General features: G+C 42.6%; 1 protein-coding gene across 5 annotated transcripts in view; it reads right to left on the reverse strand.

Annotated features, from left to right (window-relative positions):
* Window positions 1–2,527: 2,527 nt before the first annotated feature.
* Window positions 2,528–16,913, reverse strand: part of runx1t1 (RUNX1 partner transcriptional co-repressor 1) — a 135,899-nt gene continuing 121,513 nt past the window's right edge. For 3 of the 5 annotated variants that reach the window (XM_060904745.1, XM_060904744.1, XM_060904743.1), the window contains exons 10-11: window positions 13,325–13,515; window positions 2,528–5,046 (exon numbers count right to left, since the gene is read on the reverse strand). In XM_060904745.1, coding sequence (XP_060760728.1) covers window positions 4,765–5,046; window positions 13,325–13,515 — 473 coding nt within the window. In that variant the 3' untranslated portion in view covers window positions 2,528–4,764. The remainder of the gene's footprint in view (window positions 5,047–13,324; window positions 13,516–16,913) is intronic. The other 2 variants (XM_060904742.1, XM_060904741.1) reach the window with 1 other exon arrangement.

Below are 16,913 nucleotides of genomic sequence, written 5' to 3' on the forward strand. Positions count from 1 at the left end.
GTGGGGGAAACCGGAGCACCCGGAGGAAACCCACGCGGACACGGGGAGAACATGCAAACTCCACACAGAAAGGCCCTCGCCGGCCACGGGGCTTGAACCCAGAACCTTCTTGCTGTGAGGCGACAGCGCTAACCACTACACCACTGTGTCGCCCCACTTTCAGACATGTTTATGCTTATTACAGAGGGAAAGTGCGTTCCACTGAGCTCTAGCGCTGGGCCATTTCCGGGAAATAAGAGTTTGGGTCATGGCGACAGCGTGTGTATGTCAGCCTCGGTTCGGAGGTTTCAGTTTCGAAAACTGTAAGAGGTAAGAGTAGAATAATATAAAGTACAGACACTTGGTATATTTTACTTCTGTGATTTTTAAATTGTTCGTTTTTGGATTACGCTTCATTTTTGTTTCTACTGCCTCAGAGAGTAAATATATATGCTATATTTACTGTATGGACATGGGATCAGAAAACCATTTTATTTATAAGCCGTAGCCACATGTACACATAGGATACCTTTTTTTTTCGCAATATCTTTCTTCATATTCATCATAAGTGCTACCGGGTGAGGTTTGTTTTGCTTAGAGACACTTGTTTTAAATGAAACAATCCATGCTTGTTTCTTTTTTCAGAAATAAAATATAAAATAAAAAACAAACAAACCCCTGCTTATTTTTAAAAATAATTTTTACAAAAAACATTTTCTATTTTAGCGTGTCAAAAAAAAAAAAAAGTAAAAAGCTGTTTATTTGTTTGCTGCATAAACAGATTGTAACAGCATCACCGGTGCAAATTTTCCTTCTTAGCATAACATTCAGTACGGCTGGATTGGGTAGTGAGACAAATGGACAGCCTGGAGTGCAGGTATTAACATATTTATTACACAGTAAAGAGTACGACAATACCAGAATCATACTGCAAAGATTCACAGACTGACAGACCATTGATTATAGCCCCCCAAAAAACTAAAAAAACCCAAAAAAACAAATGAAACCGAGGAAAAAAAAAAAAAAACAAGAAACCACAGTTGTGACATAGTAGACTCCAAAGCCCAACAACTTACTGAAACAGTGTGATGAAAGCGCACACCCCCAGTGTCAGTCTACCATTAACCTGTGGTTCATGTTTCAATTAAGTATTGCACAATAACCTTCGTTTATTTGAGCTTTTCTTCACAATAAAAAGTTTTCATTTCTTTGTGCCTGAACCCACCCCTCCCCTTTACCCACCCTATTCGGTCAGGCTCAACGTTTATTCACTTTACAAATTGAAAAATGCATGTACATCTCCCTTTATATATTGTCAAAAAGCAGGCATGCGCAAAATAAATGACCAGCCTTCTTTAATTCAAGCACACCTCGTGTTTAGAACATGAACCTAGACGACATTGACAAGTGGCCTAGAGCTTCTTACAGCAAAACAGGAAAGGGAGGAAGAATGGAGGAAGAAGGGAGGAAAAAGGGAGGAAGAAGGGGGCGCGATCACGTTTCTCACTCAACCACTTCTTGAATGTCGAATGGAGTCAAAACTTTCAAATTATTATTATTTTTTTAAAATTCTTCATCAGAGAAGCGATCCGTGTGTGAGACAAGCAAACATGAACGTAAAAAGTTTTTTTTTTCAGCATATTTCTTCTATTCATTAAGTTCTCTCTTTATGAGGTCTGCATTGTTACCAAGTAGTGATATGGTTTCGCAGCTGTATGAGCTTTTAACTTTGGATTATTTTTTTTTTTAGTCCTGTTCTCACGTGCCCATTTGGTTTGACTCGACCAGTGTCTGCTCAGCGACTGGTGCTCATAACATGCTCTCAGAGGTAGAGTGAGTTTTTTTTTTCTTTTTTTATGCCACGGAGGAAAAAAAAACAACAGTGTAGCAAAACATTTTAGAAGAAGGAGGAGAATAGGAGGTGTTCACTTCCACAGTACGGGTATGTTTGATCGATCAGGTTTGCCCTGATTACACTGATCGTATTGGTAACCGGATGCACTTTTGCAAAAAAGACAGCTTGGTTATGAACGAAAAGGTTGTTTTTGGATCATTTCAGCTCAGAAAGGGAGAACCGGAGAAGGTAGAGTGATGTTTAGCACCATGGGTTCAGGGAACGCTTCCCACTCTTAAAATTGATCATCGTGGGTTGCATGGCTTTACTGTATCATTTTGGCTGATACACATTACGGATATGTCATGGATGAATAAGTGCTGCTTTAGCTGAATTCGTCTGAACGCCCCATTGCATTCTGGGTAATGCTCCAACCATGGGGTTGCTGAAGGAAAACCTCATCTCATCTCATCTCATTATCTCTAGCCGCTTTATCCTGTTCTACAGGGTCGCAGGCAAGCTGGAGCCTATCCCAGCTGACTACGGGCGAAAGGCGGGGTACACCCTGGACAAGTCGCCAGGTCATCACAGGGCTGACACATAGACACACAACCATTCACACTCACATTCACACCTACGGTCAATTTAGAGTCACCAGTTAACCTAACCTGCATGTCTTTGGACTGTGGGGGAAACCGGAGCACCCGGAGGAAACCCACGCGGACACGGGGAGAACATGCAAACTCCGCACAGAAAGGCCCTCGCCGGCCACGGGGCTCGAACCCGGACCTTCTTGCTGTGAGGCGACAGCGCTAACCACTACACCACCGTGCCGCCCCTGAAGGAAAACCTCACTAGCTATAATTCTGAAATAACGGATTCATGCCACCGTCTCGATTATTGCTCATTAGGTCACATCTGCAATCTCGTACGTACGAGTGCGACTTCACTTTCCCTCCGTTCAGGCTGAGCAGGGCTGGTCTCGGCTTTCGACAGGAAAATGTTAAAGGTTTCAAAACGGAAACCGAAAAAAAATGGTTTCCCCTGATGAACTCTCGGATAAAAAGAAAAGAATCGATGGTGCGTTTGAGTTCGTTTTTAGTTGTTTGTTTGTTTTTGTTACATTTAAATATAGGATAAAATCAGGTTTTGGTCCTTCATGTCGGTCTTTGGCTGTCTTCCATGTTAATTCTTTTTGTAATACTGTGTAACCTGGTGCTTTGCAGTGTTAAAGCTGTCTGTTTACACCTCTGCATTTGGAAAGTTAGATTCTTAGCGTATGTTTTTTTTAATTTTTTTTAAAAAACGATTTTCTCTTTTTTGTATAAAAAGAACAAAAAAGAACATATACTTCAACATTCAGTAATGTGCATGCACTGCTTGTAACTATTCAAAGCAAAGGTATGACTTTTTTTTTTTTTTTTTTTGCTATCGCATTTCGGACAAAGAAACGTTTCTAACAAAAGCAGGTCTGGATAGTATTTTTCCCTTTTTTTTCCCTTAAAGAAAATAAAGATCACAGATACGTTTAAAAAAAAAAAAAGCACTGCAGAGTCAGTGACGCGAGGCTCTCTACTGAGAAACTTGGGAAAAAGAAGCATGCTGAAAGGAACGTCGTGACAGTGCAAATACAATTATGTACGTCTCATGTACAAAACATTAATGTTAGCATTCCGTGTAACATGCTAGTTCTCAGAAAAGGTCGGCATTAGACTGAAGCAGCAGCTCTGAGAGATAGCTTTTGTCTCCTTTTTGAGGACAACGGGATTTTTTTTTTCTTCTTAAACAACTACTAAGGAACTACCACAAACACTCACAGACAGGAAAGCAGCTCGAGATATGCTTAATATGTTATTTTGCACCAGCTAGAAGGATGGACCTAAATGATTTTTTTTTAAAAGTATTATGCATGATCACGATTTTTGTCCAACACATGTACAATAAATAAGCATCAGAGACTGTATGGGACACAAATGTTCAACACAATGAAAGCTAAGAGGGAAAAAAAGAAAAAGAACAGAAAGAAGGTCGGGCTGAAGCTGGGCAGAAGTGGAGGAACGTGCCATTTTTTTTTCAGCCCTTCATCCCAAACAGCTGTCATAGTGAGGGTCGTGCTTGGGTGGGCTGATGACTTCACTTCCTGTTTAGGAGCTGACGCAGCACGCTGATCATGGAGCTGCGCTCATCATGCTGCTCGGTCCTCCATGCCTTTATATTCCTCTGCGAAAAACAGACTTTTATTTTTCAGACCGCTGACCTAGATAGCATCAAATGTCTTGCAGACGTGTAAGGAAAAAGAGGAGAGAACATCTGCGTTCCTTCACAATCTGCTGCACATCTGCACACGGTGCCGAGGGTCTGCCGAGTTCAGGAACATGCTATTCGTCTTCTACTCCACAATGTCCTGCCCTGATGTTGTCCCCCCCCGGTTACTTTTTTTTGTCTTCCTTTCTCGGAACGCTGTCTTTCATATAATCACGTTATTTTTTTTTTTTTGCGTCTTTGTTTACAACAGCTATGACTAAATCCCTTGGTTTGTGGTTTGGTAAAGTGTCTTTCGTTGAGGTCAACTAGTTTCATATCCCAGCTAGTGGAGAGGAGAAGAAGCGTTGAAAACAGGCAAAACAAACAAACAAACAAACAAACAAACGCTGCAAACGGGAGGTTTAATGTGCTGATCCAGAGGTCTTTTTTTTTTTCGGCGTATTTACAGGAAACACTGAACACAAACAAAAAATAATCTATAGTAGCAATTGGGTGCATTAAAGGATGGTGAGAATTTTAAACAAAGAATATCTTTGTGTTCTCTGTCATAGCAAGTCAATATGACCCGATACGGACCTCCGGGTGGGCGGTCGCTCTGTGGAACTAGTCCTCTTTTTCTCTGTTAGCATGTTTGAGTAAGCGAGGCGAGGTGAGACAGTCCTGGCGTGGCTGTGATGGATTTGGCTCTAGCGTGGCGCAGGCTCTAATGCTGACGGCGTGCCAGGCGTGTCCGAGCGTGGCGTGGCAGCGGCGGAGGGGGTATCGGCAGGGCTGCCAGCGCTGCTGCTGGGAGTGCCTGAGGAGCTGGCGGTGCTAGGCGTCTCGCCTTGCTGCTGCGCCTGCAGCGTCTGCCCGCACACATGGTGGTGCTTCTCCCAGTCCTTGTGCTGGCAGAAGGAGCCGCAGTAGCGCGCCGTGTTGCACCCGCTGCATGTCTCGCTTGCCTTGCGTCCACAGTTCCAGCAGCTCTAGAAGGAGGGATAGAAAGAAGCGGAGTTGGATATTTGGATTTCAGAACAGGAAATAGTGAAAAATAATGAGTGTATTCACTCTTGAGCATGTTGTTTCCAAACTAGGGGTCGCAGCATCATGTTAATCACCTGATTAACAAACGGGGCTGTAACGAAACTCACAATCTCTCGTCTTTTGTTTCAGTCATTTATTTTACAAATTAATATTACGCATACCACATTCAAACCACTGAGTGTGTTTTTTAGTCTTTTTTTTTGTCCGATCCTGACATGTTGTACAAGTGTTCGGAGTTCAGCAATAAAAAGGGACAAGTTTCCCGCTTCATCTAACTCTATGAAATCAAGTGACTATGACTCAGTCGAGACAGCTGTCAAGGAAACAAACGTAAGTGTACCAAAACATTTTCCCATTATGGGTTTGCATATGGGAAAGTCATTGAGTTTTGGTACTTTGCACAGAGCAACCAGGAATAAAAAGAATTATTCTATCCACATTCACCGGATATGAGCAATCGCACGCTCTGATTAGCTACTCTACGACTAGGATATCAGCTCATATAGCATGAGTAGAGAAAAACAAAATGGTGGAGCGTGTTGCTGAACCAACCGAGGACGAAATTAAAACTCTATTCGAAAACAAAACCCCCAAAATTATCAAGTGCTTAAAAGAAACAGAAATGGCTCAAAGTATATGGTTTTTTCTGCCAGTATTTCCTGTTCCACACTCCAGCCCAGTCGGTGGCAGTAATGCACCTTTAAAGTGCCATTCCACCATTGGATGTATTCTTTGGCATAAAATACAATATATTTTGACAACATATATAAATGGCATCACTAGATAGAGAAATCTTTTAGCTTCAAAATGATATATCAAACATAATTTTTTGACAACGACAAGTATATTAATTTTGCGACCAAAGTCACCTACCCTTTTAATTTCCGCGCGTGATGTCATCGGCAGGTTCCCCTTCTTGTGTACCACGTGACGTGTGACGTGGCACATATTATCAGCAATGGCGGATAGAACGCGATAAAAATAATACCAATAAATCTAGCTAACTGAAAGATTAACTCAAAATTTTTCGCAATTTTTTTGGCCCCCATATACGAGGAGAAATGACTCTCTCACTTTGGGGGTTTCCTGGTCTAAAAATAGACCGACACGTGGTACACAAGAAGGGGAACCTGCCGATGACATCACGTTTCACTACCGCGCGGAAATTAAAAGGGTAGGTGACTTTGGTCGCAAAATTAATATACTTGTTGTTGTCAAAAAATTATGTTTGATATATCATTTTGAAGCTAAAAGATTTCTCTGTCTAGTCATCTCATCTCATCTCATTATCTCTAGCCGCTTTATCCTTCTACAGGGTTGCGGGCAAGCTGGAGCCTATCCCAGCTGACTACGGGCGAAAGGCGGGGTACACCCTGGACAAGTCGCCAGGTCATCACAGGGCTGACACATAGACACAGACAACCATTCACACTCACATTCACACCTACGGTCAATTTAGAGTCACCAGTTAACCTAACCTGCATGTCTTTGGACTGTGGGGGAAACCGGAGCACCCGGAGGAAACCCACGCGGACATGGGGAGAACATGCAAACTCCACACAGAAAGGCCCTCGCCGGCCACGGGGCTCGAACCCGGACCTTCTTGCTGTGAGGCGACAGCGCTAACCACTACACCACCGTGCCACCCCTGCCATCAACTGATCGTGTTAAATAACGCTGCTGAGAAATCACTGAACTTGATTTTATACAGTCTATGGACGTGACGTGACCCTAGTGATTACTGACAGACTGTCTCAGTGTCACCTGCGGAAAAAAACAATCACGTTTTAGAAAAGAAAAGAAAAAACCTCCACTTTCAAAGCTGCTTCATAGTAACGAGTAACGAGGAGCTTGTTAGAAATGTAGTGGAGTGAAAAGTACGATATTTGTCTTTCAAATGTAGTGAAGTTAAAGTCACAAGTTGGCAAAAAAATTAATACTCAAGTAAAGTACAGATACTCAAAAAGTGTACTTAAGTACCGTACTCAAGTAAATGTACTTCGTTACTGTCCACCTCTGGCGGTTGAGCATCAGCTTCCTCTTGCTATTCCTATATTAATCCTTTCCAGCATTTTACTAGGCTCGGTTGTCCATTTCTTAGATACAAAGACACTATCAAGGATATTGTGAAACGTAGTGATGCACGACACACTTGGAAGGGCACTGTAACAGAGGCTGGAATGGCGGAAGTGCACTTACGACATCTGCAAAAAGATAGACAGTGACAGAAGAGCCAAGCACCATGAGAAGAGAGCTTTGAAAGGAAAAGACACCAAGTGAATCAATGAACTGTCTATCACTGATTGACTTTCATCAAGAACTTTCACATCACATCCATATTTATAGCCATTCATGCATGACCATTTACTACATCTCTTGAAATCTTGTAAAATCTCTTGTAACTGGATAGCACAGAGGACTGCCTACTCACAGATAAGGTTCCTGATTGGCTAAACCAGTTCCACAGCATCTACAGTGGTGCTTGAAAGTTTTGAACCCTTTAGAATTTTCTATATTTCTGCGTAAATATGACCTGAAACATCATCAGATTTTCACACAAGTCCTAAAAGTAGATAAAGAGAACCCAGTTAAACAAATGAGACAAAAATATTATACTTGGTCATTTATTTATTGAGGAAAATGATCCAATGTTACATATCTGTGAGTGGCAAAAGTATGTGAACCTCTAGGATTAGCAGTTAATTTGAAGGTGAAATTAGAGTCAGGTGTTTTCAATCAATGGGATGACAATCAGGTGTGAGTGGGCACCCTGTTTTATTTAAAGAACAGGGATCTATCAAAGTCTGATCTTCACAACATATTTTTGTGGAAGTGTATCATGGCATGAACAAAGGAGATTTCTGAGGACCTCAGAAAAAGCGTTGTTGATGCTCATCAGGCTGGAAAAGGTTACAAAACCATCTCTAAAGAGTTTGGACTCCACCAATCCACAGTCAGACAGATTGTGTACAAATGGAGGAAATTCAAGACCACTGTCACCCTCCCCAGGAGTGGGCGACCAAAGATCACTCCAAGAGCAAGGCGTGTAATAGTCGGGGAAGTCACAAAGGACTCCAGGGTAACTTCTAAGCAACTGAAGGCCTCTCTCACATTGGCTAATGTTAATGTTCATGAGTCCACCATCAGGAGAACACTGAACAACAATGGTGTGCATGGCAGGGTTGCAAGAAGAAAGCCACTGCTCTCCAAAAAGAACATTGCTGCTTGTCTGCAGTTTGCTAAAGATCACAAAGACAAGCCAGAAGGCTATTGGAAAAATGTTTTGTGGACAGATGAGACCAAAATAGAACTTTTTGGTTGAAATGAGAAGCGTTATGTTTGGAGAAAGGAAAACACTGCATTCCAACATAAGAACCCTATCCCATCTGTGAAACATGGTGGTGATAGTATCATGGTTTGGGCCGGTTTTGCTGCATCTGGACCGGGACAGCTTGCCATCATTGATGGAACAATGAATTCTGAATTATACCAGCGAATTCTAAAGGAAAATGTCAGGACATCTGTCCATGAACTGAATCTCAAGAGAAGGTGGGTCATGCAGCAAGACAACGACCCTAAGCACACAAGTCATTCTACCAAAGAATGGTTAAAGAAGAGTAAAGTTAATGTTTTGGAATGGCCAAGTCAAAGTCCTGACCTTAATCCAATTGAAATGTTGTGGAAGGACCTGAAGCGAGCAGTTCATGTGAGGAAACCCACCAACATCCCAGAGTTGAAGCTGTTCTGTATGGAGGAACGGACTAAAGTTCCTCCAAGCCGGTGTGCAGGACTGATCAACAGTTACCGCAAACGTTTAGTTGCATTTATTGCTGCACAAGGGGGTCACACCAGATACTGAAAGCAAAGGTTCACATACTTTTGCCACTCACAGATATGTAATATTGGATCATTTTCCTCAATAAATAAATGACCAAGTATAATATTTTTGTCTCATTTGTTTAACTGGGTTCTCTTTATCTACTTTTAGGACTTGTGTGAAAATCTGATGATGTTTTAGGTCATATTTATGCAGAAATATAGAAAATTCTAAAGGGTTCACAAACTTTCAAGCACCACTGTACTTCAGTGATAAATTATCAGTATGTGAAGATGCCGAAGAGTTTTTTGGAAAAAAAAAAATCTGTTTCTCTTATGACCGCTTTGAAGGTTTGAACATAATGACCTGGTTCCACATGGCAGCATGTAAAGACACATTTGCTCCAGGTTAAGACAAAAACGCTTACAGATCCCAGCACTTCTCAGGTTACAGGTCTTTGTCTTCGGGCCAAAAAGAGCAATTAGGCCAAAGTTCTAAATGTGAAGCAGAAACGGGAAGCTGGAGTTATAAACAGCTACCGATGCAATTCTCCGGGGAAACGTGTGCATAAACGGGGCTCTTGCAATTCAAGTCAGATGTGTGCGCCATTTTCCCCCACTAACTGATTAAACGAGCTGAACCCCCGCTGTGCCCCGCGACAGCGCACACTTTTTATAACATCCCCCTATCAAATCAGGACCACCTTAAACATCCAAACGTCTTACTCGGAAGGGATGTTTAACAGTTATTCCACGGAATCGAGTCATACATGAGCTGATAGCCGATGAGGCGCGTAGCACCGAGTTGGCTATAAGCCATGTACGACGAGATTGAGTGGAATAACTGTTTTAGTCTGTCCACGTTCACTGGATTTTGAGAAACGGAGCATTTTTATTTTTTGCAAATTCGATAGATAAAAACTTTATACAAAACGTCTGACAAAATCATTTCTGCTTAGAACATAAACAAGCTGGCGAAATGACAGTAGCAATTTGTGAAAAATCCTATAATAATAATAATTCCTGAAAAATAATTTAAAAAAAATACATTCTCACTATCAAATACTTTAATTCCATATTTTGTTGCTTTTTTTTTGTGTATTCTTTGGGGTTTTGTTTCCGAGTAGAGTTCTCAAGAGAAGGTGGGTCATGCAGCAAGACGACGACCCGCGGCACGGTGGTGTAGTGGTTAGCACTGTCGCCTCACAGCAAGAAGGTTCCGGGTTCGAACCCAGTGGCTGGCGAGGGCCTTTCTGTGTGGAGTTTGCATGTTCTCCCCGTGTCTGCGTGGGTTTCATCCGGGTGCTTCTGTTTCCCCGACAGTCCAAAGACATGCAGTTAGGTTGACGTGGGGCGGCCTTGGGCTGAAGTGCCCTTGAGCAAGGTACCTGACCCCTGACTGCTCCCCGGGCACTGTAGTGTGGCTGCCCACTGCTCTGGGGGTGTGTGTGTATGTGTGTTCACTGCTTCACATGGGTTAAATGCAGAGGATGGATTTCACTGTGCTTGAAGTGTGCATGTGACAAATAAAGGTTTCTTCTTCTTTCTTCTTATTTCACCCTCGGTTGGTTCAGCAACACGCTCCGCCATTTTGTTTTTTTCTACTCACGGTATATGAGCTGATAGCTTAGTAGTAGAGTAACCAATCAGAGCGTGCGATTGCTCATATCCAGTGAATGTGGATAGAATAATAAGAGATATACGATATTAAAGCCTGGCGCACATGGGCGACTTCTCGTCGCAAGCGTATTGCGATTTTTGGACGCGAGTTTCCCCTCTCGGGTAGCTGCGTGTGTGCGTTATCTGCAACCAGTGGGCGATTCGGGGAAGGGGATGCAAGTCACGTGGAAATTATGTGACTACTTTGCGGGCGGGGATTGGCTTAGCCTTTGGAGGTGATTGCTTCGTTATCGCAAAGACACGCACATGCGGCAATATCTCTGCAACAAGTCAGCGACTGGTGATTTCTTGTTGCAGAATATCAAGCATGTTTGGATACCTGCGATCTGTCGCAAGCAACAAAAAAATGCCGCCGCTCATATCCACACACGAAGCAATTTTCCGCTTGCATCAAAAAGTTGCACAACCAAGCGATGGGAAGGGATATTAAGGGCATAAACAAAGTATATATTTAACTGTATATGTATCAGATCTCATAATTGGCCATGTACCCAAATCCTTTAAACTAGCAGTTATCAAACCCCTTATTAAAAAACCTGACCTTGATTCCTGTCAGCTGTCCAATTATAGGCCAATATCAAACCTCCCTTTTATCTCCAAGATCCTTGAAAAAGCTGTGGCACAACAGTTATGCTCATATTTACATAGGAATAACATCCATGAAATGTATCACTCAGGATATAGACCTCATCATAGCACAGAGACAGCGCTGGTTAAAGTAGTAAACGACCTACTGTTGGCGTCTGATCAGGGCTGTGTCTCGCTGCTTGTGTTGCTTGACCTTAGTGCAGCATTTGATACCACTGATCATTCCATTCTTCTGGATAGACTAGAAAATGTTGTGGGAGTTAAGGGAACGGCCCTCTCCTGGCTCAGCTCTTATTTAACTGATCGCTATCAGTATGTTGATGCAAATGGTGATTTTTCTAGACATACTGAGGTAAAGTTTGGTGTTCCACAAGGTTCTGTCTTGGGTCCACTGCTTTTTTCTTTATACATGTTACCTCTGGGTGATATTATTCGTAAACATTGTATTAGTTTCCACTGTTGTGCTGATGACACACAGTTGTACGTTTCTGCAAAACCTGATGAGAGACACCAGCTTAATAGAATTGAGGAATGTGTTAAGGACATTAGACACTGGATGCTTATTAACTTCCTTCTGCTTAACTCTGACAAGACTGAAGTACTTGTAGTAGGACCACATACAGCTAGAAGTAAGTTTTCTGATTACACAGTGACTCTGGATGGCCTTTCTGTTTCTTCACGTGCAGCAGTAAAAGACCTCGGGGTGATTATTGACCCCAGTCTTTCATTTGAAACGCACATTGATAACATTACCCGGATAGCTTTCTTTCATCCCAGAAATATTGCTAAGATAAGAAATTTAATGTCACTACATGACGCAGAAAAAGTAGTTCATGCTTTCGCTACCTCCAGGCTGGATTACTGTAATGCCTTACTGTCTGGATGTTCCAATAAGTGCATAAACAAGCTCCAGTTAGTTCAAAATGCAGCAGTAAGAGTCCTTACTAGAACTAGAAAATATGACCACATCACCCCTGTCTTATCCACACTGCATTGGCTCCCAATCAAATTTCGTATTGATTATAAAATACTACTATTGACCTTTAAAGCACTAAATGGTCTCGCACCACAGTACCTGAGTGAACTTCTGCTCCTCTATGACCCACCATGCCTACTTAGATCAAAAGGTGCAGGCTATCTGCTGGTACCTCGTATAGTGAAGGCTACATCAGGGGGCGGAGCCTTTTCTTACAAAGCCCCACTGTTATGGAACAGCCTTCCAAGTAATGTTCGGGAATCAGACACAGTCTCAGCATTTAAGTCTAGGCTGAAAACATATCTGTTTAGTCAAGCCTTTTGTTAATGGTGTTTATGAGGTAAAGGTGTAGATCTGGAGGGTCCTCAGACATAGAGTGTTTTGGTAAACTGGGATGTATGGATGCTGTCAGTCCCCACTCGCTTGCTCACTCGAGTTTGTTGACGGTGTAGTGGCTGGCTGCTTTATGTTCCGGGGCTCCCTCATGCCTGTGTTACCTTCTGGCTCTCCCCTTTTAGTTATGCTGTCATAGTTAGTTGCCGGGGTCCCTGCTTGTACTCAGTGCAATATGTATACTGTTCCTACTTATTCAGGTGACATACCTAACAACCTGTGTTTTTTCTCTCTCTCCCTCCGCCCCCAAATCTGTCCCTCTGAATTACATGTCGGTCCTGGGATCAAGATGCTGACCTCCTCTGCTCCTCAGACCTGCCTGATCCATCCTGGTGCCCTGCGTCTAACGTCCTGCAGGAGTAGCTGGATTGTTCGAACATCCTGCAGGAGTAGTTGGATTGGTCAGAAGTGGGTGGGACTGGTCAAACATCCTGCAGGAGTAGTTGGATTGGTCAGAAGTGGGTGGGACTGGTCAAACATCCTGCAGGAGTAGTTGGATTGGTCAGAAGTGGGTGGGACTGGTCAAACGTCCTGCAGGAGTAGTTGGATTGGTCAGAAGTGGGTGGGACTGGTCAAACGTCCTGCAGGAGTAGTTGGATTGGTCAGAAGTGGGTGGGATTGGTCAGGATACTTATGGCAGTGGGGAGGGTAGGACTAGGCCCATACACACCTCTACACCAAACATTGGCCAGTGTTCAAAGATTCCCAGTGCTGATCAAGTCGAGGTGTAACACAGGAGTGAAAAGTGTGTTCGTATGGATGTTTACCTCACTCGAGTCCTCCTGCTGGTTGATAACGGACAGCGCATCCTCTGCAGCTTGCCTCTTCGCCTCAGCCACAGTGCGCTCCATCTTGGCGCGTTCGGTGCTGATCATCTCGTGAGCCTTGCGCTCGGCTTCGGCCACGGCCTTCTGCAGCTCAGACATGGCCTGCCTCTTCACCTCGTTCACCGCCTCTTCTGAAACAGATTTGAAGGATCCCGTCAATTTAAAAATCACGTAGAACACAGAAAAGAACACTGTGCAACATAGCCCAGAATCCTGAGATGGTTTTGCCCAGATATTTCAAACTATGACCCTCATGTGATGAAATCCACGTTGTGTACTCTCTGATCATAGCATTGTCAAAATAAATAAATACATAAATCTGCAGATATGCTCCAGATTCTTGCAGGAATTTAAAAAAAAAGATATCTCTGGATTCTTGGCACAGTGGAAGGAGAAAGGGATTCGATACTGTTCTACCATCATGACCTACAGAATGTAAAAGAGAAATAAAAGAGGAATAGGCAGTGAAAGGCAGAAACGTATCTCTTATCCGCAATTAATTTTTAAACGAGATGACCACAGTGTAAGGTATAATAACACAAACATGAATGAAAAAAAAACCATCCACCAAACAAGAAGAGATTTATTCTACATCTCGTGTATATTTTCTTACATTTGATTATCCCTGAATATTTGCCAGTGTGTTTCTGCATCATAACAAGATGAATATGTCGATCATAATATGTATTTATTGACTGAGTGGGAGGGCCGGACGGGAAAATATTTGGCTCGAGGTCATGACCAAGAGCCAAATACTTTCCCGTCCGGCCCGACCTAACTCAGTCAATGAGCATTTTATCATCAGGCCTTTTTTTTTTTTTAAACAAACATACACAGTGGAAAACAATGAACAGCGTTTATCTTACTGTTGTTGTCAAGGTAGCGTTGAATACTTCACGAAAAGGAAGATAAATTTCCTTTTTTCTTCACTTGACTCCATACTAAGCTGTCTAGCTCCTTAGAAGGGATGACTGTTATGTCTGTTTCCTCCTTAACTTCGGCAAAAAAATATTTTGAAAATGTTCATGTCGTCCTTAGTTTTTTACGGTGTTTTGTTGTTGTGAGTTTCTTCACTCGAAAGTACCGTTTTCATTTTCTTGGACAATTTTGGCTTGCTCAATTACATCTGTGTCTGATGAAATCATCTGGATAATAAAATTCACTTTCACTGTGCTCAGTTGTGTTGCTCCTTTTTCAAAGTAACAATTCGGAGCAAAATGAAAACAAGCGGAAACGAGCGAAACGGGTCCGGGGCTGCATACGGCTTTTTTTTGGACCGGATTCAAAAATCCGTATCTGTCCAGTCATGTGACTTTTCCCACTGGTTTTATTAAGAGCACGTGGGGGTCCGTACGGGTCATACGATAAACACTGTTATTTTACTTTTAGGCTTTATTGAGGCCCTTGTTGAAAACAAATTGCACAATATTCATTTGATATATTAGTTCGATCCACAAGAAAACAGACAAAATGGATGAATTAGAAACCAGAACAGAGATTTTCTATGTTTCCCTGTAAAACGTGACCGAATTTAACGAAATTACAATATGCGGGTTACAGACAAATAACAATGCCTTTTGCCAAGTTTCATGAAATTCCTCCAAAAATTGTGAGAGGGGTTGATTTCAGGAGGAAAACACACTCTCCTGAAATTGCCAAATTATAAATTTGTTAATCAAGGGCTGTAACTCTGGTAAAATGTGACCGAATGTAACGAAATTACAAAATGCCTATTAGCGACAAATAACAAAGAATCCTGCCAAATTTCGTAAAATCCCTCCAAAAACTGTGAGAGGAGTTGATTTCAGAAGGTGAGCACCCTTCCCGGGACGGACGGATGGACAGATGGAAATCACCACAACATACGGTAATCCCCCTTCGGGCCTTTAGGGCAGCAGAGGATAAAAATTGAACAGCTGTTTTTATTTTACTTAAAAACACACGACAGTAGCACCTAAACAAACTTATGCCGCTTTTCCACTACCAACGCGGCTGAGTTGGGCTGAGCCGTGCGGTGCTGAGTTGGGCTGAGTCGAGCTGAGCGGGGCTGTTGGAGTTGCATTTCGACTACAACCGCGCTGAACCGTGCTGGCTGGAAGTGGGTGGACACATTGGGTGGAGTTAGCGAAAGTGGGTGGACGTCACGTGATGTCATTAGGCGGCGCAAACAGTGACATCAGTGACCTTTTAAGCGGTAGTCTCACGACCCGGATAGTAAACAATAAACATGGAGGACATGGAGTCGTTAGTGTTGCTGGTCTTGGTGCTGTGGCTTGTTGTCACCGACAACGCCAACAGATACTGGCAAGAGCATATAGATGAGGCGAGGCGCATAAGGCTTCAGAAATTCTCTTAATTCGTAATTCTTCTTCTTCCGGGTTTACGGTGTTTACAGATCCCAGCGTGCTCGCGGGGCGTGTGAGGACACTCCTCCTCACCAATCAGTGCACAGGGGAGTGTCTCCTCACGCCCCTAGCCTCACTCGGCTCGGTTTGGCTCGCTTCAGCCCCACTCCAAAACCGTGCGAGTTTTGGGTGCTGAGTAGGGCTGAAGCGAGCTGAGTCGTGCTGTTCTGAGGTAGTCGAAGCGCGAGCCGTGTCGGGCTGAAGTGAGCTGAAGCGAGCTGAAGTGAGCTGAAAAAGGGTAGTGGAAAAGGGCCATTAGTGACAAGTACTTATTGGGATTCCTTGATACACTGAAACTTTATCCGCCTTTTGTAATATTGTCGCATTATTATTTTTGACAATGGACTCCATCTGAGTGACAGGACTAGATTTCTTTTTTTTATGTTTACGGCATTTAAAGCTGCAGCTTGTCTAATTGTATATGCAAATCAGGCAATTTATATTTAAATTATGCATTTCAGTTGTGCTCCCAAAGGCCCATGATGTACAGGAGATGAAAAACTGGCAGGATGTTGCATGGAATAGATATGAATATTCACAGCCTACTGTAAAGAGCTGATTGAAAAATAAAAGGATCAGTCTGGTCACCTCGTACACAAGAACTGGTAATTAACTAATATCCATACAATACATGTTTGACCTCTATGAATACACTAGTGCATCTCAGAAAAGTAGAATACCATGAAAAAGTTCCTTTTTTTCATAATTTAATTCAAAAAGGTAAACTTTCATATATTCTATATTCATTACATGTAAAGTGAAATATTTAAAACCTTTTTTGTTTTAATTTTGATGATTATGGCTTATAGCTCATGAAAATCAGAAATCCAGTATCTCAAATTACTAGAATATTCCCTAAGATCAATCAAAAAAAGGATTTACAATACAGAAATGTCCAACTTCTGATAAGTATATTCATTTATACACTCAATACTTGGTTGGGGCTCCTTTACCATGAATTACTGTATCAATGCGGTGTGGCATGGAGGTGATCAGTCTGTGGCACTGCTGAGGTGTTATTGAAGCCCAGGTTGCTTTGATAGCAACCTTCAGCGTATCTGTATTTTTGGGTCGGGTGTTTCTCATCTTCCTCTTGACAATACCCCGTAGATTCTCTATGGGGT

This window comes from Neoarius graeffei, chromosome 22 (genome assembly GCF_027579695.1).
Source record: "Neoarius graeffei isolate fNeoGra1 chromosome 22, fNeoGra1.pri, whole genome shotgun sequence".
Taxonomy (NCBI): Eukaryota; Metazoa; Chordata; class Actinopteri; order Siluriformes; family Ariidae; genus Neoarius; species Neoarius graeffei.